Raw genomic sequence first — 20,059 nt, forward strand, 5'->3', positions numbered from 1 at the left:
AACCAAGTCGGCACTTGCTCACCACAAGCCATCCCGTCCTCAGGAAAAGAACCACTCCAAAAATGTTGATCATGCAGGAGGTGAAGACCCCATCCCACGTTCCAAAAAGCACCGGCTCCCATACAAACAGCTGGATCTTCCACCAGGGCTTGGTCTGTGTTTGAGATACCTAGAGAGAAGCAAAGCCTGGGGTTTACCACTCATGTTTTATGGGCAGGCTGCACAAGTGCTGCCACAGCCAGCCACCAACAGGGGGATGGCCACCAACAGCTGCTAAGACACTCCTTTGCTGCAAGTTGTCCCTGTGATGAAGGGCTCTTGGGATGCCTGGGCCCTGAAAGAGACAGCTCCCTACAATACTCTGTTTATATTCTTGTAGGATAAGCAGCAACAGGGCCCTGCTGAGCCTCAGTGAATTAACCCCGATGCATCAACCAAAAACACCATTCAAGGGTTCTTCACAGAGCCTGCAGCTACAGAGGGTGCTTCTCCTCCTGTCCCTTCCAAACACTCCACCAAGGCAAGCAGGTTTCTCAGTGCATGGTAGAAGTCCCTTAGAGGATATGACAAACCAGGCTGGACCAGCTTGGACCAACAGAGTAGGTTAAGATGGTTTTCCCATCAGAGTCATATTTGATCAGGACCCTTTGTTTCTCAAGGAGACATGGGACTCTGGGTCTTGGGCACGGTGATTTTCCAGAATTGCTGGAACCAAGATCTGAAACTCCAGAGCTTTCCTATGGCAACTGCTTCCTCTTGCCCTCTGAATATCAAGTGCCCTCTCTCCCTTTCTAAGTCATACACCTCAGACATACACAGCAAAACAAAGGTCAGTTTTGTTACTTCAGTCCTGTTCCTTTGCACAGAGGTGACCAGGAGTGCAGAGGCCATGGAGATAGAAATTTGGGAAAGGAAATGGCTCTCTGACATACCTGCTGTGCTTCCTCATGGAAGAGCTCTTGGACGTATCCCTCAGTTCGGGCACCATTCCGGCTGAACATCGTCTCCTCCGCGCTACCTCCGCCTGCCCAGAGCACAGCTCTAACACCACCACAGGCAAAGCTGCTCTGAGTGGAAGCTCAGCTCGGTCCAATTCCTGCAGGGCTGGGTCCTCTGTTGTAGAAGATTCATGGTTTTATTCCAGCCTTACTGTGAAAGTAGGAAAGATGAAAGACACAACTGCTGCTTTCTTAGTCTGCCAAAGCACAAGGCCACTGTCCACACAGTCAGTAGCAGCTTGTAGCAGATGCTGAACCAGAGTGACACCACAGCGAGCAAAGAGCAATGCTCCCCCAGCACCCTCCCAAGCCCTGCTCCCAGCTCCGGCTCCACCATCAGCCACACATTTAACAGTCCTTGGTAGCCTTTTCCAAACTAACCCCAGCATCCTGTAGCAGTGGCTCCACAGTGTTGTCTGCAAAATGCATTTCCTCTCGTTGGTTTTAAATCTGGTGCCTGGTAATGTCATTGCATGCTCCTGTGCTCCAGTGACATAGGACACATGGATTATTCACTTCCCAGCACCACTCATCACTTCACAGCCTTGACCACATCTGCTTCAGCTGTACCTTTTGCAGACCAAGGTCCTGCCACTGTATTCAGTTACCCACAGTCTCCCACACCAGGTGTCAAGAGAGACCTTTTGGCTATTCCTCAGTACAGTACAACATGCGTAGGTAAGACAAAGAGGGCTGCAGCCAGAGGGGAGTAAGGCTTGTTCCACAAATGTGGAGAGGGCAGTTTGTCTGGGTCATTGGCTCTCCTGGGGCAGGTAATTTGCTGGCCAGCTGAGCCCACATGCTTACAAGAACCAACCATGATCACACAAGGCTTGTACCAAGGGCTGGACACCTTACCTGAGACCAGAGACCAAATTAATCAGAGGCTCAGGGCAGGAACCCAACAGAAATGTGCTTTGCCTATTGCACAAGGACATACAGAAACTACTTTGTGTCTCTCAGGATTTCTGCACCAGGGTCTGAATGCCTTTCACCATCCTGCCCTTATTACTCTACTTTGAAATACCCAGAATTAAATAACCAAAGCAGATGCTGCTCCACCACAGTGTTTCAGTTGCAGAAGGTCTCCTGCAGCTGGGTACAATGGCCAGCACGGGAGGTTTTTCTTTGCCCTGCCCACATGGCCAGTTAAGCAGCACCAAAGCCGTGAGAGTTCACAGACGCCCTGCTGCTGCCTCCACATTTCTTTAAGCAAATAACCCTTTACAATATCACAAATTGTTGCTGTTACAGGGAGACTGGGGCTTCAAGCAGGGCAAAAGCAGCAGGAGCAGATGAACTCTAAAGAAACAAAACTCATGTTTTTTTTTTTTCAAATAGCCACAGTAATAAAAAATGGAAGAAAATACACAACGTGAAACAAGATTACAATTCAATAGCCATGTTTTCCTACGAATCCCTACTGCAGACCTTCCTCAACAGATATTTCACTCAGTAAAGCATTCACTGGGGTCATCCACACTCCAGTCTGCCACAGCAGTCCCATCTAGATGTGGAGCAAAGGGAGGCTGCAGCTCTGTGGCCCCCTGCTCTCCTAAACCACTCCACCAAGGGAGTCAGAAGGAGATGGCTCCAACCCCTTAGAGTAGCTCAGAGCTGAAGTGACTCTCTCAGTGTGCCTGGTGTGTGACATTACTTGAATAGGTGTCATGCACCCATATAACCCACCTGAAACTTGCAAAATGCAGAAAGAAGGGCTGCACACATGGATTTTAGACCTGAAGCACACCTAGCAAGAAATGTTACCTGCCTAGACATTTAAATCCCCTTATCTCACAATTTCCTTCCTTTTTATCTGCTTTAAAATCCTTCTCCTGCCCTGTGCTCTAGAGCTCTTTCTGCTCAGCTACTGCTCACCTTGCTGTAAGATCTTCCTCCTCCACAATCCCAGGAAATTGCCTCTGCACGGCTGCTCCTCTGTGGCATTTCCAACTGCCTAAAAATCTTATTACCCAATTCTGTAATTATTTACATCCCACCACAACTGGATCCATTGGTCCCTATGAGGTAGCCAAGGTAAACACAGAAGGGGATGTAAAGTACAGGAGTGGGAGCTGAACAAATGAACTCACAGCCACATCCCAATCCATCAACATGCAAATATTTCTGCAATTTAGGGTCTGTGAGTGGAAAGACCTTGGGGCAGGTGCCCTCCTCTTTCCACACGCAGCACTCCAAGAGTACAGGGATATTTTTGGGTGCTATTTGGTACCTAGGTCACCAATCCTGAGGAAGCTTTTTCTCCTATACACAGGATAAATAAATTAAACAGATTCAATTTTCCCTAATATAAGTTAGCCTCTAACTTGAAAGTAAATTGCTGTTGTTTTTCCTAAAGTTTCTGCCAAATACACTAACCAGTCTATAAATTAAAGACGAACGTCTGTTTTAATCTTTCCATACCATTTAGCACTCAAGAGAGCAGAAGAGCATTAGCAAACCTCGCAGAAACATTACAAAGACTCATCTCCTTTTCCTGCAACACTTCTATATCTAATTGCAAAACCAGATTCTTATAGATTAAATTTCTGTGCCCTCCATATCCTTTCAAAGCACTATTTTATTAATGATCACATTAAAGCTGCTTCTGAGCTAAGCGTCGCTGCTCTGAGCTACTCAAGAGCTGGCTGATTTTGAAGAGGAAAGGTTAACGCCTTCCCAAGCACAACTGCGTGTGGTCCCACGACCTCAGAAGCCTCCGTCCCCGCCAGAGGAGGTGCTCCTAAAGCCTCTCCTCCCAAGGGACACAGCAGCCAACAGCTTTTTTAGTTTTAATAAATCCCTTCAACTCCTCTCCGGGTCAAGTTCTTAAAAACACCTAATTTAGGAGCCTTTTAGGAAAGCGGAATTAAAGGGAAATGAAGCAGCCGTCAGTGCAACAAATGTGACACCACACAGAGCAGCGCTTGGCCATTCCCAGTTACTCATTTACTGCACCAGCCAGGACAATTACCGAGCTCGTTTTGTTTTCATATATCTCCGTAGAGCAACGAAGGCTGCGGAACACCGGACGTGGGAAACGAGCCCGGATTCTCCCCAACAACTTCAGTTTTCCGGTGTGGCCGGAGAGCTTCGGTTCGGCAGAGGCCACGGCATTGCCAACACCTGGGGGCTGCGGCCACCGCCACACCGGGCTGCCCACCCCTGCCCGGGCAGCGCTGCGACTTACCCGTTCCCTCGTCCCTCTGTTTGTTTTGTCCTTTTTTAAATTCACTTTTTCTCAATTTTTCCTTTTTTCCCCTCTTTTTTTTTTTTCCTTTTTGTTTCCCTGTTTTTTGCTTTTTTCTCTTCCATTTCCTTTTTTCTGGTTTTCTTTTACCTTTTTTTTTTTAACTTCCTCCCCACGCCCATTTTAATTAGCCTTTCTTTTACCTTTTTTTTTTTTTTGGGGGGGGGAGCTCTTTTCCACCTTTTTTTTTTTTCACCCTCACCATGGTTTTCATTTTTTAGCTTTCCTCTCCTCCGTTTACCTCCCTCCCTCCGCCGCCTCCGCCCCGACCGAGCCGCCGCAACACCGGAGGGAGCAGCGGGCAAAGCCAAGCCAAGCCCGGCGCCACCTGCGCGGTCCCCGCGGCTCAGGCCGGTCCCCCATCCCGGCTCGGGGGTGTCCCCGCGGTGCCGACCCCACTCACCTGGCGGCTCCCGGGCCCTCCCTCCTTCCCGCCGGCTCCCGCGGCGCCGCCTCCCGCCGGGGCGGCCCCGGGCGCTGCCACGTCTGCCCGGGCACCGCGCCCGCCCCCGCAGCGGCACCAGCACCTGCCCGGCTCGGGCCGGACCCGCCGAGCCCGGGACACGCCGGCTCCAGGAGCGCCGAGACCGCGCAGCGCCGAGCGTGGGAAACAGAAATCGTTAGGGGCTGGGAGCAGATTGCCACTCAATCTGCAGTTCTCAGGAGTCTGACAAAATAAGTGAATAAATACGCAAATTCACAGCTGCTTGAGCAAAAGCTGGCCACGGGGAAAGGGGGCTCTGATTCCGCGCAGGAGCGGCTGCAGCGACGTTTCAATAGGAAGTCGATCCAGTCGAACTTCCCAGCCCCGGGCTGTCAAGAAATTCTGTGACCCTGCACAGGCAAAGCCCCACCTGAACTAAAGACAGGAATTTTGGACAGTCTCAATATAAAGAGGATCAAATCTAGCGCCAGCCACCCTTCCTTAGAGTTCGTGTAGTACACTTTGATTTAATTTACTTCCAAAATGGGTTAGAGCCATTTTCATTTTCAAAAAGGATCCATACAAGACATTAATGTAATCCAATAAACCTGTTTTGATTTTCCTGCAGAGCCAAAGTGTGAACACGTCTCTACTCTTGAACAAAACCACAAATTTCTGCAAGTGGCAGAAAAGGAAAGCAAGAGTTCAGAGAAGACAGATGGCTTCTCAAAGGAGGATGAAACTGAGAAAATCACAGAATGTCTGGGGTTTGATGGGATCTTAAAGATCACCTGATTCCAACTGCCCTGCTTTGGGCAGCCACCTTTCACCAGGTTGCTCAAAGCCCTGTCCAACCTGACCTTGAACACTTCCAGGAATGGGGCATCCACACAGCTTCTCCAGGCAACCTGTTCCAGTGCCTCACCACCCTCACATTGAGGAATTTCTTCCCAGTATCTAATCTAAACCCGCCCTCTTTCTTTTTGAAGCCATTCCCCTTTGTCCTGTCACTTCATGCTCTTGTAGTGTTCCCTTTAAGCTCCCTTCAGGTGCTGGAAGGCTGCAATTACGTCACCCCTAAGCACCTTTTCTAAGCTGAACATCCCAATTCTATGGATAGCTCCCCAGGGCATCCCATTCCTGGAATATTTGGAAGCTCTCCTCCACTCCCTTCTTTTTACACTCTACAACTACCAGGGAACAGGTTCAGCCAGATTCTCCCATCCTCAGGGCCAGGGAAAAATTTGAAATCAGTATCTTGCATTTGTTGCAGCAATGATGAAGAGTCACTAATTCCCTGAGGACCAAGCCCTGTAGCCTGCTCGCAGGCACTTCCGTGCCCTCCCCACACACATGTGCACACCTGGCAAGAGCTAAAGAAGTTTCTTGGGCCAGCTGCTACTGCCACTTGCCACTGCTGAACACTCCTTTGGGAAATCCTGCCTGTGCACTGGAAAAGAATCACAGGAGAAATCCAGTAAAAGGTGTTTTTTCCAAGGACTGACACATTAAAATCACCAAGCACTGCTAAGAAGCACTTTCAGGAATGTTCGGTGTTAATCTCTCTGTCTGTTCCTATTTTAGTCATGGCAATTTTCAACATTCTCCCGCTTGTCAAGAGAATCCTTCCAAAAGCAGGAGCCCTCCTTCAATGCCCCCTTCTGTGTGCATTTCAGAACCAGTGTCTTCATGTAAGTCTTACTCCACATCACTTTAAGGCTTTCCAAGAAAACTATCACAAACAAACTGGGAAAATTTTCTAAAAGCCCTAATTAGAATTCTCTCTCATTATGCTGAATACCTTAGCTCTACAGGGAATAAAAGGCGAGAAAAATTAAACTAAGAGTTAAACTGTTTTCTTCAAGTCCAAATCTCGAGTGCTTTCAGGGCTAACAAAGGACACTGCAACTTCCACAGACCTGCTGGAATCCTCTCCAAGTTACACAGGTCCTGGGGCAGATGGAGCCATCCAAAGCCTGGCAGACCCACATTGGACATCCTGAACCATGATTTGAGAAGACTTGATGGTTCATGTAGTGTCACTGACTGGAAATTGCTCCAGGGAATGGAGCATGGAAATGGATTTAGGAGAGTGAAGAGGATGACAAAAGGTTACATGGGACAGAACAGGTATGGGAACAATAAAGGTGTCAAAGATACAAACACGGCCTCCAGAAAGAGGGAAAGCAGCAGCGCAGAGGTCAGTCAGCAAGAGAAGATGAGAATTTGAAACATCCACAAGTCTGAGCCATCCTGTGAGATGTGGAAAGGATTGATTCTTAATAGGATGAATATTGTCACCTACCTCATCATCTTCAGCTGCCATACACATAACACAATGTGCAATTTCCATGTACACACACAGCACAAACTGTGAATAACTACCCAGTTTAGCTAATCACATCACTTAATGACCTACAAACCCTAGACTGACCGTAAAACAGGCTGTGACACAGATTATGTTCTCAGACTAAATGGAGTGACAATCCTTTTCAAGTTCACTCACAGCTACAAACTGTAAAATATTTTGCCCTTAAAATGGATTTTTACCTGGTGATATTCAGTGTAACAGCAGTTATCAACATAATACCTGAGCATTCTTGTTTCAATTCCTTAAAATGGATTTTCAGGCAACAACTTTGTGAGAGCCAATACTGCCAAAGTACATTTCCACACCTGCTATGAGGACTCACACTGTCCTTATGGCACATTTTCAAGTAGCTGCAACATCCATCACTCTAGCTACGTGTTTGACTAAGAGTTTTATCAATCATCCTGCTCTCTTTCTCTAAGGGAAAAGATGTAGTCCTAAAGAAAACCCCCCTTTCGGAGTCCTGGTTTGCAGGAAAAGATCACTTTGTCCCACTGGTACCCTTGCACTTGCTTATGTCTTTCTGAGCTGTATCTTTCTTAAGCTGTTCTGTCTACTTTACCTTTTAAACAAAGATGATTTCAGGAACTGGCAAAGAGAAATGGAAGAAAACACAGGACTTGAGAGAAAACAAACAAGTCATCCTTTCAGCTTCTGATGTCATCCTCTGTTTTGCTGTTGCACGTGACTGCATGGTCGGGATTACCTCGCAATTACCCTGAACATTCCCAGCACTCGCAGCATTGCTTTATCCTCTCTCATGGCTCAGTTTATCCTGTGACAAGACCGATTAAGGATGTGCTGCTCCTGAAGAGCTTCCAGAGTATAATACTTACACATTTTGAACAGTCATTATTCATAATACAACAGAGAAGTATTTTTTTATAATTTACACCGCTAAAGTAATGGATCCTTTTGGTTTCATTTGGGCCAGGCTAGTGCTTTTGATCTAACAAAAGCTGTTACTTCTGCCTCTGTGAAATGGCACTAATGATCACATCTGACAATGAAAACAAAGATGTTATGTGAATTAAAGTGAAAATTAACATGTTCAGTGGTACTACTTGTATTTCCATAGCTGCTGAGAAGGTATCACCTCCTCTAAATGAAAGCAGCTATGTACAAGCTACTGCCAAGGCACCGATCTATCTAAAAAGATGTCATCACAAAGCCTGGTCTGGGAGTGGGCACCACATTTCTAGCCAAGAGGCCTGGAAGACACAGGCACCGACCCAATGAAATCACACCAACAGCAATCATGCAGCAACATGTCTTGGCTGTCCCGTGGAAGACAGGCAGAGCTGCCCAGGGAGATGGACTCTGAGTGGAAAAAACAACAGTGACTTGTACACCCACCAAACATCCAGAAGTGAGTTTAAATAACAGAGGCAGGAACTGGATTCCGTGATTTCTGCATGATGTGCATGGCTGCTGACACAAGCAAAAGTGATGTAGACTGGCTGGACTGCAAAAGACCTGCACGCACATTTTAAAATGGAACCTCACCAAATCATCCTATTTAATCTCTGCCAGGGGCTTGTACATGTATGCATTCGAAGCAGATGGTGCAGCAGGGATGTCATGAACCTGAAGACCAACCCTGGTGTGAAAGGGGAAGAGCACTGCACAGGAAGCAACTTACCTGAGCAACCAGGGCAGGGCTGTTGGCTTCAAAAGGACAGCACAGATGGGCTCCTTTTTAAAAAAAACCCTGTTCCAGTGAACAGCTCTCTTCATTAAACTTCATGTCTTGACAACTAAAGCAGACAAAAAAGCAAACAATATTCTAGGAAGACTATCTTCTGTTGATTTGGCAAGTGCAATGCAGAAGATAATCAACAAACAGGATGCTTTCTGAGATGACCTCCCTAAGACAACACACCTCCAAATCTCTGAACTTTTATAATAAAACTACGGTCTATCCTGAAGCCACAAAATAGTTTACCCTGTGCACTGCAAGAAAAACATTAATTGCAAAGAGATATTTTTAATGCCTCTAAATAAACAAATAACCAATTATTTTAATAGAAAAATGCTTCCTTCTACTAGCAAAAACTAAAAGCAAGCTAATTTAAACAGACTGTTTTTCTCACTCAACACAAAATATAGGTTCTGATAATTCTTTTCAATATTAAAATGTTGAAAAGTATCTTTCAGTATCACTTTACTCTTTGACAGTATTAATCATAAAAGTCAATAGGAATATGTGATCAGTTTTGATTTCTTATTTCCACCACATAATTAAAACAAATGAAAATCAGTATAACCAATGTAACTGAAAATAAAGACAAGCAGGGTGGCTGAGTACACAGACACTCTATCATCAGGCATGTTGCAGAGTCAGAGTGCACCCACAACTTAATACCATCAAACATGAAACCATTAAAAGCAGTTATTATGCTGGCTGGATGCTAATATATCACATGAAGTTTATAAGGTATGTTAAAAAGTCAATACCATAACTTGCACACTGGAGTAAAATTGAAACCAAGTCCTATCCAGTGCTGGAGCTGTGTTCACACTCTGCTCCAGGGGTACACAAAGCAGTGCCTCCCACAGCTCAGAGGGACTGAGCAGGGGCATTTCCTACAGCCACTTTCAGTCTCTGCTGCTGCAGTCAGTGACCGCCCTGGGCTGTGCGTGGCCACCGCTGCCAGGGCTGCTCTCCCTGGGTAAGACATGAGAGCAAACCTGAGTGCCCTTCTCTGCCATGGCCAAACCCAGCCAGCTGAGCCAACTTCCTCAGAGGGTGCAGCCGAGGCCACATGAGAAGCTCCTCTCACGCAGCCACCGCTGCCCAGGTGGATGCCCAGGTAGTGGCCCTGCTGCACCCACGGGGTGAGGGGCTGGTGACATCCCAGACCCACCAGCTCTTCCTGCCACGCTCATCTGACCACAGCTCCAGTCTTCACACACTGCTTCACTGCAGCTCTTTTCTCTTTAAAAGGTATTGTGCCACTTTTAATACCTTCTTGCATAAAACTTGTTTTTTTACATGAAGTAAAATCAACACAGCCAAGCATTCCACAAAAATCAAGTATTTACCAAAAAGGACCCTACCAAAAGATTCAGGGAAACATCACGCCTGATACACACAAACAAATAAAGAGGAGAAAACGGAATTACCAGCAATTAATGCTACAGGACATATTTACGGTTTTGTAGGTGCATAAATGCTGTTATCATCAATATTTTTTTTAAATATTTGCTTTAACAATGGAAAAAATCTATGTAATAAATACTCCATATACTACACGTGCTACAAAATGCTGTAGTGCACACATGGCATACTGTTATCCAACAGACTTGAAATCTTGAGTAACTGAGTTCACCCTTCTTAATTTAAAGATTAAAACAAAGAGAGATTAAAACAAAGTCCTGATTCTCATGTACGTGAGGAGCTGCTGGCACTAAACAAACTCACTCCAGTGCAAAGAAAAATCACAAAAGGAAAGCCGGTCTAACATTAGGTATTTCTATTAAAGTGGTTTCAGTGCAATCTTCTCAAACAACCAGGATTGTTTTCTATAATCAAAGGAGGCAATGAGATCCAAAGGAGAAGAAAACCCAAATAAGTTCTGTATGTTTCAAATCAAATACTTAAATATTTCATTTAATTGTTGAAAAGTATCCACTTCAGTTCTTGCACAATATGTATCTTTACATGCCTTCATCTGTCTCATTAAGAAAGCAGATTTTGTTTGAAATTATCTAACATGAAAAATACTGCTAAGTCTATTCTTAAAACAGTATTCTGTATTTTTATTTTTCAAACAGCAAGTGACCACATTTAAAATGCATCATTTGCAAATATAAATTATCAAACTATTAGTTTAATTAAAAATAAAGCAAAAACATAACTTCCCTTAGTATCACAATACATAAAAGGGTATTATAAACCCAAAAAGACTAAGTTAACCATAAGAAAACAGTAACGTCAAAAGTGATGAAACTCATTAAGTCACTTAATGAATAAATCAGTCTAAGAATACAATACCATTCACCATGATTATGTAAAAAAAAAAAAAAAAAAAAAGCAAACTTTCATTGTATTATACAGATAAAACAATCCAATCCTTCATGCCACATTTTGTAAACCATGATATAAATTACACTCACAGTCAAATGAACAGGAAGAGTAACTCCCAAAATATTTTAAGTTGCTTTTAGGGCAGAAATAAAGGCAGAAATAGAATCATTTAAAATATATCAAGTTTAACAAAAAAAAAAAAAAATTCATTTGGTCAAGCCTGCTCTCCAAATAGTTTTGTTCCCTGCAAAACTATTTTTGTATTTTTGTGAGTTATGAAATTTAAATGTTTCTTTTACATATTAAATGTAAGTCATGTGCTGAGCTACATTAAATCCTTTTATACTTTTATCATTTTGGCCTTAAGACCCAAATAACTTCCATGGATCTACACATACACACACACACACATACACACACTCACTCTCTTCTTGGTATCAGGAAATTCCTCATTTCACAGGAATAATGAAAGACTCACATACTGATTTCTGTCAGAAACATAAGGAATATGTAAATTCATACTTTCCAGGTTCCTGTAAAACCATCTCTCACCTATATATACATACTCCAACTGATGGAATTTAGGCTACGGTCTTTTGTCTGATAATAAAGGGACGGAATAGATGTTGCAGGATAAAGAAATACTGTATAATGATTGAAATAAACCTATTATCCTAAATTTATCTATACAAATTATCATTTTTTATTAACTGAAATACAAAGAAGGCATATGGACTCCAGGAAAATAGCACTATATCAGAAATTCACTGTAACAGTGTTTCACTATATATATAATCAGGTTTTTCATAAGACAATTTCTTCTGTACACTAGATTTTGTACTAATTTCTCTGTCTTCAAATCCATTACATTTTCAGATCCAATTCAGTCCTATATAGTATGCCTTCAAAATAAAAGGAAGTCACTTGCTTTATTGAATACCAAGTTCCCTTCCAGACAGTATTTAAAGAAAGACACGACTACATAGACAAAGTCCAGTATAATTCATTTCTGACAATGAAAATTTCAACCCCTCATACTGTTGCAAAATTCCTCCTACTGAAATGTCTACAATAATAATAATAATAATAATTATTATAATAATAAAAAGCATACATTACATATAAAAGATACCAGTGTACTAAAAGTGACAGAAGTGGACTAGCAAATCCTTCAAAGCACATATTATATAAATGACTAGCATTTAAAAACATTTCTTTTTCTATAAAATGTAGGTCATATACATTTATAAATTGGGGGGGAGGTTCTAAAGCAGTGATGACTGTTCAAATTGATATGCTGCTCTGTACAGTCTAAAACCTATTCAATTCAAACTATAAGTTTGACATCTAGTTTATCAGAATAAACCCATCTCATCATCTCATAGCTCATAATTTGAAAAATATGCAACTCAAAGGAAGAGGTGACTCAAAAGTTCACTGTTTATCTGCATATGAAATAAGAAGAGAACTATTCCTTTCTATGGGTGGCCCAAGCCTCATCAGTTCAGTATCAGGACTTAAAGACTCCAAATTTATGTAGAGGAACTGGCAGGAATCAGCACAGAAGCAGAATAGTATCTCTGATCCTCTAGAGACACAGCTATTCAACCTTAGCAGTCTTCCTCGTCTCGCAGAAGTGCAGCCAAGCCATTCATTTCTCACTCAAAGTGGACGAAGCCATAGATCTAAAGACTGTCCTCTCTGTGACTGAAATTGTGCTCTGTAAACAATGGTATATATTCCAGCAGGAGGACATCTGAATTTATTTATAAAAAAATGATTAAGAATATTCATTAACTCAAACAAGGCTATTAACTCCCAAAGGTATTTTTGGAACTTATCCTTATGCTACTTGTCAAGTTAGCACTGTCATGTATTATTGCTTACAAACAGTACATCATCATATGCCTTCCAACAGAGCAGTACTGTGATCAGTTCATATTTACAGGCTTTTCTGTTTGTTTTTAAACAAGCTATAAAAACATTACATACTTTACAGACAATACAAATACTCAAGTCGAACAAATGGAATGCATAACAATAAGAAACGTCATAAAGGAAGACTGACATAAGTCCTTGATTGTCAAGACACATTTATATTTATATATAAACTCTAGCTGTGCAGAATCAAAGATTCAATCATAGGTACATCCTTATTTGATAAATCATATTTACAGCATGATATTGCATAAAAAAATAAAATAATGTTGTTTACACAATATTACCTTTCCATCCATTGGATTAAGGAAAGCAAGAAACAACTCTTAGAAATGTTTGCTTGCCTCAGTTTGTGTTTCCTACCAAAAGATGTAATTTCAAAAAGGAAACAGAAGGTTTTGTATGTTGAGTAGAGCAAAAGCGACTATAAATTTATTTCCCTGACACAAAGCAAATTGAACTTGAACAGAAGTTAAACTTTCAAATTAAAGACATGTCTTTTCATTAGCAGTAATACTTTCTTAGTGCTTGTCCTTTGCAAAGTGAGTTTCAGCTAAATGCATTACATGCCTAACATAAACATGCATTACCCTAAGTCCAATGAACTTTCAAAGTTACAAGGCTTCATTTTAGTAAGACATTTAACTCTAGGAAACTGTAAAATTATTCATTTGCTTCAGTACCAACCATGTAATTTGAAAGTTCACATGTGTACTGGTACCGACTGCATAAACATATTTCTGCCTGTTAACATTTCCAAACGGATTCCCAGGAGTATTAGGATTTTCCCTGCAATTTGTAATGGTATTAAAACAAGCAAACAAAGAATAAAAATCAAAGCTTTCAAAGCCAAGGAAATTTAGTTAGCAAATATACATACATAATGTAATCCAATGCTGCAAAATTCAGAGTTAATTCATCCAAATATTCTGGTTCATTTCAAATAGTTACTAGATATGATACAAATTCTATAAAAATATCCTGATCAAGCATGGACTATAATGTATCTATTCAGGTGGAAAGTTTTCATAGGAGAACACGAAAACTCCAAAAGTTACAGTAGAAACCCAATAATTTGCAGCAATGCCTTAGAAACCCTTTACAAATTACAATTTTGAAAATAGTGAAGAAGCAGGCAACAAAAGCAAGGATGTCACATCACAAAAAGTACTTTGTTAATTTATTTTGACAACTGCAATTTAGTTTTCAATACTCCTTCTACCTCCTAGTATACTAATAGAGATGCTGTAGTATACTTGGGTGAAGTAGTACAGCATTATTGGGTGAGACCTTGCTACAGTACTTTTTAGACCATTGCAGAGAGGTGGGAAAGGACCATGAGGGATGTAGAAACCTGTCAAATGCTCTGTTTAGAGGTCAGCAAATTAGCAAGATTTTACTGTACTTCTCAATTAACAACGAAAAGTTCCCATCATCCAAAAAAACCAACGAGTACAATATAAAAATAATACAAGTGTTATTTCACATGAATACTTTCTTGTCCTATTTTTTGCTCAAAACACAATTTTCCTAAAGACAACACTAGGAGACACAAGATCATAAACATGGTTCTTTTATCATCCAATTTAAATTGTTTATGTTGTTATTCGTAAACCAACATACAGTAATACACATGGTTAATCCTTCTCCCCAAAACTTGTCATTTATGATTAATTCATTCTCAAATCAAATGAAAAAAATGTAAATGCCTATTAGTATACCATTACAAGCTGATTCCTTCATTGTCTGTTATATTAATGGCAAAACATATCAAAAGATTCATGCTAAAAGGGACACTGTCAAGTAATTTAGGACCAAAATATGGCCTATTAATAAGTGCATGTGTGTATATATATATATGTATTTTGTATATATATATAAGTAGAGAGAGAGAGCTTGTCTCTGTCTAAGTAGAGAGAGAGAGAAATGTCATCAATTTCCTCTTTTTCAAAATTATCATGGTGCTATCACTAGTAGATATCCCCAAAAATTCCACTTTACACACACACACACGTATCTGGTGCTCACATGACCTTTTGGTAAGAATGGCTGCTGTTAGCTCAGGGGAATCTCCACGCTCACCCCAGCCTTATACTGACAGCACAAGAACAGAACAGACAACCAAAGCTGCTTTTTTCCACACATACACAGAAAACTAACAAAAATGACCAGATCAACGTGAAGACTGTGCATCTGCAGCAGATTAAAAGCAGAAAACGTGAGCAGTGAAAAACATTATTAAATAATGCCATTATCAAACAAGCAAGAGCTTTTTACAGAGCTAAACCTCCCAGAACTACATAAACACTTATTCCAGGATAGAAGGGGATGTACTCAGGAAATCACAGCAGTACATTTGGCTAACTCCTCCAGTGCAGCAAGCTTCAAGCATCAGCAGATCAACTACTCACACCACTGCTTTAATTGTACCTGTGGAAGAACCCCACAAGACATCCCCTGTGGCTTAGGGGACTTCACAGCCTGTCCTAAGGCACAGAGTGCAGCTGGAATGGCTCAGCAGCAGGCTAGGGAATGAGCTGTGATGTAAGGGACAGCAGTTCCTCTGGCGATCCCCGTTTGGCTGCAGGGAAGAGCAGGTTCCTTCAGGCTGTTCAGCAGCCTGCTCCCTCACACACCCTTGGAGTGATTCCCAAGTGTGACAATGGCATGGGAGAGCCACTCCCTCTGAGTCCTCAATCACCTTCTCACACCAGAGTGTCAATGCAGCAACTTTTTTTAAAGAAAGCTTAGTCAGTCCTCTTAGGGAGAAGGAGGCTTCATTCCTCTTACCTCCCTATGGGCCCACAGCTGTGCAGTAACACAGTAACAACCCAGCCTTTTGGTTTTTTTCTTTTGTTCCTTGCTATATTTAACAAATAGTACAATTGCCATCTCCTTGCATCATCAGGGCATAGGAACAAAAGTGCCAACACAGTATTATTCAGACACCACAAGCTAGGATGTCATGGAAATGGACACTGAAAACAAAGTATGCCTTACAAGAGGTGGTTTCCTGGGATATAGGGACCCTTTATGTTATTTCTGTGCAACACACAATGGAAAGTCAAAAAACCAAACTGACCATAAAGGAAAAAAAAACAGAGAGACCACGAATCAGTTTAAAAATATTCCTTCAAAGAAATTTCTTTACAGGTATCATTAATAATCCATAAGGAATTTAGTCTTTTCCCTTGATGCCCACTCTTTTCAAGTCGTGGCCGAATATTCAGACAAAATCACTGCTAAGTCTTAGCATGCTGAAATGCCTTACTGTATTACATACACAGTCAACAAATCAAAAGAGCCTGCTTTCTTATACAAAAGTATTAAGAAATTAGTTTATATAACCTGTATTCTTGCCAGTAGAAGAAGCAGGCTATGGATAAGAATTGCCCTTTCTCCCTCAACTGCACCAAGTGAAGTTAGTGCTGCTGTAGTGCTCCCATAAGGGAAAAGACAAAGTGGGATCAGTTTCCTAATAACGAAAATCCAGAAAAATATTGCTACTGCTTTGGTAAAGAGGTGAGAACTGTTCTAGGTGCTGCTCAAGTCCTTTCTTAAAAGACAGGATATATTTTAGCCCCTTGAGATGCAGCCTTTTCTCCTACCTGATGGCTTTATCTGAGATACACTAGCTAGCAACAGTGCTGTAAAAACCTGGATGAAATCCTATTTTAAAAGCCACCATATACACACCTACGTGTGTGTGTGTGTGTGTGTGTGTGTGTGTGTGTGTGTGTGTGTGTTTTTCCCTGGTTAATCAGCCTACATGAGGCTTAAACTGCCTTGAACTACCAGACAGTGTCCCTTTAGGGAAGGTGCAATAGAATGAACATACAGTTCAAAAATCTGAAACTTGTTAACTTAAACTACACAATAGTTAGGCTACTCAAATCTTACCACCTTAAAAATGCACACAGAACTACTTATCGTACCATACTGTATACTTCAAGACAAAGTACTATTCAAAAAAAACATATTCATGGTACAGGGATAAACTTTGCAGTTTATTTATACTGTGAAATGCAATGAAAACTTCTGATCACTCTCCTAGGCTGGAAAAAGAAATCCCGTTCACTAGCATCATTCACCAGTTTGGGTTGGTAAAATTGTAGTGACTTTTACTAAGCAAACACTAAAAAATAGGGAATTTGAATGCCCACTTCTTCAGCTTTCAGGGATACTTCAATAAATTTAATAATTGGAATTGTCAAAATTCTAGACAGATAATTAAAACCATTTTTACAGAAGCTAAAAATACCCAATCTCAAATATACGTAAAAGAATTACTGGAGCTGCTGTATGAGATGAAAATGATGCAACCGTATCAAACCTAAACATCTAAAAATGGTTTTATTTTTTGAGAAATCAAAAACTATAAAGTTGGCTAAGTGCTCTATGTTAATCGTTATGAGTATGTAGGATAAGGTACAATTAAGCTTTTAAATCTTGGAATACACTGTTCGTGTAAGCATTTTGCAATTGGGAATGTCATCTACAGAGTATTTTAACTAAAATTTCAAAATCTTGGTTTCTGCATATGAAAAAGTCATTAAAAAGTTACATCTAGATTCAGCTGTACAAAGAAATACACATTACTTCTGGAATGAAGTAAAGGCTTTAGCAGTTAGGCATTTTGCTTAAAAAAGTGTTTAAACTGTTTTAAATTAATTAGACTTTTAAATAGTAGAGTTAGTCTATCAGAATTCACTTTCTTTCCCTCCAAACACAACTCAAGGTAATGCAAAGCAGAAATAAAGGGCACATGGTCTAAAATTATTTTTGAGAGAGACTGAGGATTTTTCTAGAAAAATGCTTTCTTTTAAAGCATATTTGTTTGACTTCCAAAACTTACTTGTTTATTCTGTGTGTTTAGTACACGTTGATTCCCTGCTGAAGAGCAACAACTATGCTGACAAGCTTAGAAATGACAATGTGAATAGTATCAGACAAAAAAAACTGTCCTCCCAAAGCATACAAGGAAACCAGCAAGGAAACAATCATGGGGGAAAGTCTTACCTGGGGATTTTGTTTATTTTAAAATTTCATAGAAGGTAAAATATTTTCTGGATTCAAACAAGTGAATAATAAACTGCCTTTGATAGGGGCACCAACATCAGGCAGTTCAATGACTGATGGCTAACGAAAAAAGTTTTTAAAAAAGAAAAAAAGAAAAAAGAAGCAGTTATTGGTCTTGCTAATAATATCAGCTTACTTCTGTTTTAACATAGCGCTCTTAAAAGCTGTACAGAACTCCATCTTATACAGAGCAACCCCCTTTTGACAAATGTGTTCTAAAGTGCCAGTATTATTTACAAAGATTTTTTAGCCAAAAGTCTGGCCTGTTGTGGCATCAGGTGAAGAAGTCATCCCAGCTCTGCTATCATTTACATTCACCAAGGGAAATTCTGGGAAATCAGCACTTGTCCCTGGTCCCCGAAGGTTCACCTGTCCATTGGCAGTGCTAAACTGAGAGGATATTCCAGCTCTTGCCCCATGGTACTGAGCTCTAAAGGGCTGCTCAAAAGAGCTAATTTGATATGCTTGATGAACAGACTGTGCCTCTGCTTTCTTCTGAGAAGTTACTTGATCCAAGAAGTCCTGTGTAGAGGAGGAAGAAGAATGATTTGCCTCATCACCTGAAAAGGGAAAAGGGTGCTGAGAATCACCAACCATTAGTCCAAAGTGAGACTTGTCTGGAGTTGTTCTTAATGGAGAGTTCATTCCCGACCGAAAGCTGTTGACGGGTATAGATGTGTAGACCTTCTCCATGGAAGGAAATGCTGGCTGGGTTGTAAGTGTCTGGTTATCAGTCACAAAATTAAGGCTCGGGTTGTTCAAATAGGCATCATTTTGGCTAGTTCTGTCCAAAGCTTGTTGTAAAAACTTTGAATATTCTTGTAACATACTAGCTTTATCTGATGAGGAAGCTTGAGAGCTTGTTCCAACTGTCTCAGATGGGGTCACCTCAGATACTTCAGCGGAATTGATGGATATACTAGAGGTCACTTCTGTGTCAGCCACACTGAAAGAGATCTCATGCTGTCCATTAGCCTTGTGTGAATAATGATCTAAGAGAGTTTGCAGTACCTCATCTGGAATGACATTTTTGTCATGGTTACCTTTAATTTCAACATTCAGTGCCTGTGTGTCTAGTATTGAGGCTGTAGCAGTTTCATCAATGACACTGGCCACAGCTGCCTGCGTTACTGAAGGTTGAGATGCTATGGTACTTACATTCAAGGCATATTCTCGACTGTTGTTACTAGCTGCTTGTAGATACCTCTTTTTCTTCAAAAACTGCATTGCATCATCATAATTAGTGCTGCTGTGTACAGGTTTACTGGGCCCTTCCTGTAATGTGTCGACTTGATCAATGTCAGCATTACCTTCAGAGTCCAATAAACTTTGCTTATCCACAAGATCGAAGGCATACTTCGAAACCTTGCTGTCTTCATATGTAGATAAAGGTGAAATGGTTTGACTTTGCTCAAGTGGCTGCTTTAGACTCCTCTTGTTGACCTTTTTGAGAACGAGCTTCGGTGGGTGTATTTCTCCAGAATTTGCTTCCTCTAAGTGCGATCCACCAACTGAAGAATGTGGCATCTCAACAGCATATTCCGCTACCATATACTCATCTTTTACTTTAGCACTAGAAGAGTACAAAGGCAAATAGTCATTTTTGTCCTTCTTGTGTTCTGATTTATCTGTACTTTCCTTATCCCCAGATTTTGTTTTCTCTGTTTTCTGCCTTTTCTTCTTTGGCAAGGAGCTGTCTTTCAGAGGCGTAGAGAAACCAGAATCTTCCTCTGATGGCAAAAAGCCAACTTTGGTGGCACTTCTGTTGGGTTTCTTCTCACGGTTCTCATGGCACATACGTTTGTGTTTCAGCACACGATCGGTCCTGGAGAAATACTGGAAAATATTATGGTGGTGGTTAGGATTATTATTATGAAAAAATAAATATGTTAGCAGAAAGAAAATAAACCTTTCATTCTAAAGAATTTACTTGATGATTCACCCACTTTAGCAATTTCTAATGAAGTGT

General features: G+C 41.2%; 2 protein-coding genes across 7 annotated transcripts in view; both read right to left on the bottom strand.

Moving 5' to 3' along the window:
* Positions 1-4,668, bottom strand: part of SLC12A8 (solute carrier family 12 member 8) — a 47,957-nt gene extending 43,289 nt beyond the window's left edge. Inside the window, exons 1-3 of the mRNA XM_053982344.1 lie at positions 4,652-4,668; positions 933-1,149; positions 23-169 (exon numbers count right to left, since the gene is read on the bottom strand). Of these exons, the coding sequence (XP_053838319.1) occupies positions 23-169; positions 933-1,001 (216 nt within the window). The 5' untranslated portion in view covers positions 1,002-1,149; positions 4,652-4,668. The remainder of the gene's footprint in view (positions 1-22; positions 170-932; positions 1,150-4,651) is intronic.
* A 4,076-nt stretch (positions 4,669-8,744) lies between these two features.
* ZNF148 (zinc finger protein 148) overlaps positions 8,745-20,059 on the bottom strand; it is a 43,685-nt gene continuing 32,370 nt past the window's right edge. For 4 of the 6 annotated variants that reach the window (XM_053982584.1, XM_053982583.1, XM_053982580.1 and 1 more), the window contains one exon: positions 10,641-19,926. In XM_053982584.1, the coding sequence (XP_053838559.1) occupies positions 18,337-19,926 (1,590 nt within the window). In that variant the 3' untranslated portion in view covers positions 10,641-18,336. Of the gene's footprint in view, positions 8,801-10,640; positions 19,927-20,059 lie in introns of those variants that run through there. The other 2 variants (XR_008437922.1, XM_053982582.1) reach the window with 2 other exon arrangements.

The sequence above is a fragment of the Vidua macroura genome, chromosome 7 (genome assembly GCF_024509145.1).
Source record: "Vidua macroura isolate BioBank_ID:100142 chromosome 7, ASM2450914v1, whole genome shotgun sequence".
Classification (NCBI taxonomy): domain Eukaryota; kingdom Metazoa; phylum Chordata; class Aves; order Passeriformes; family Viduidae; genus Vidua; species Vidua macroura.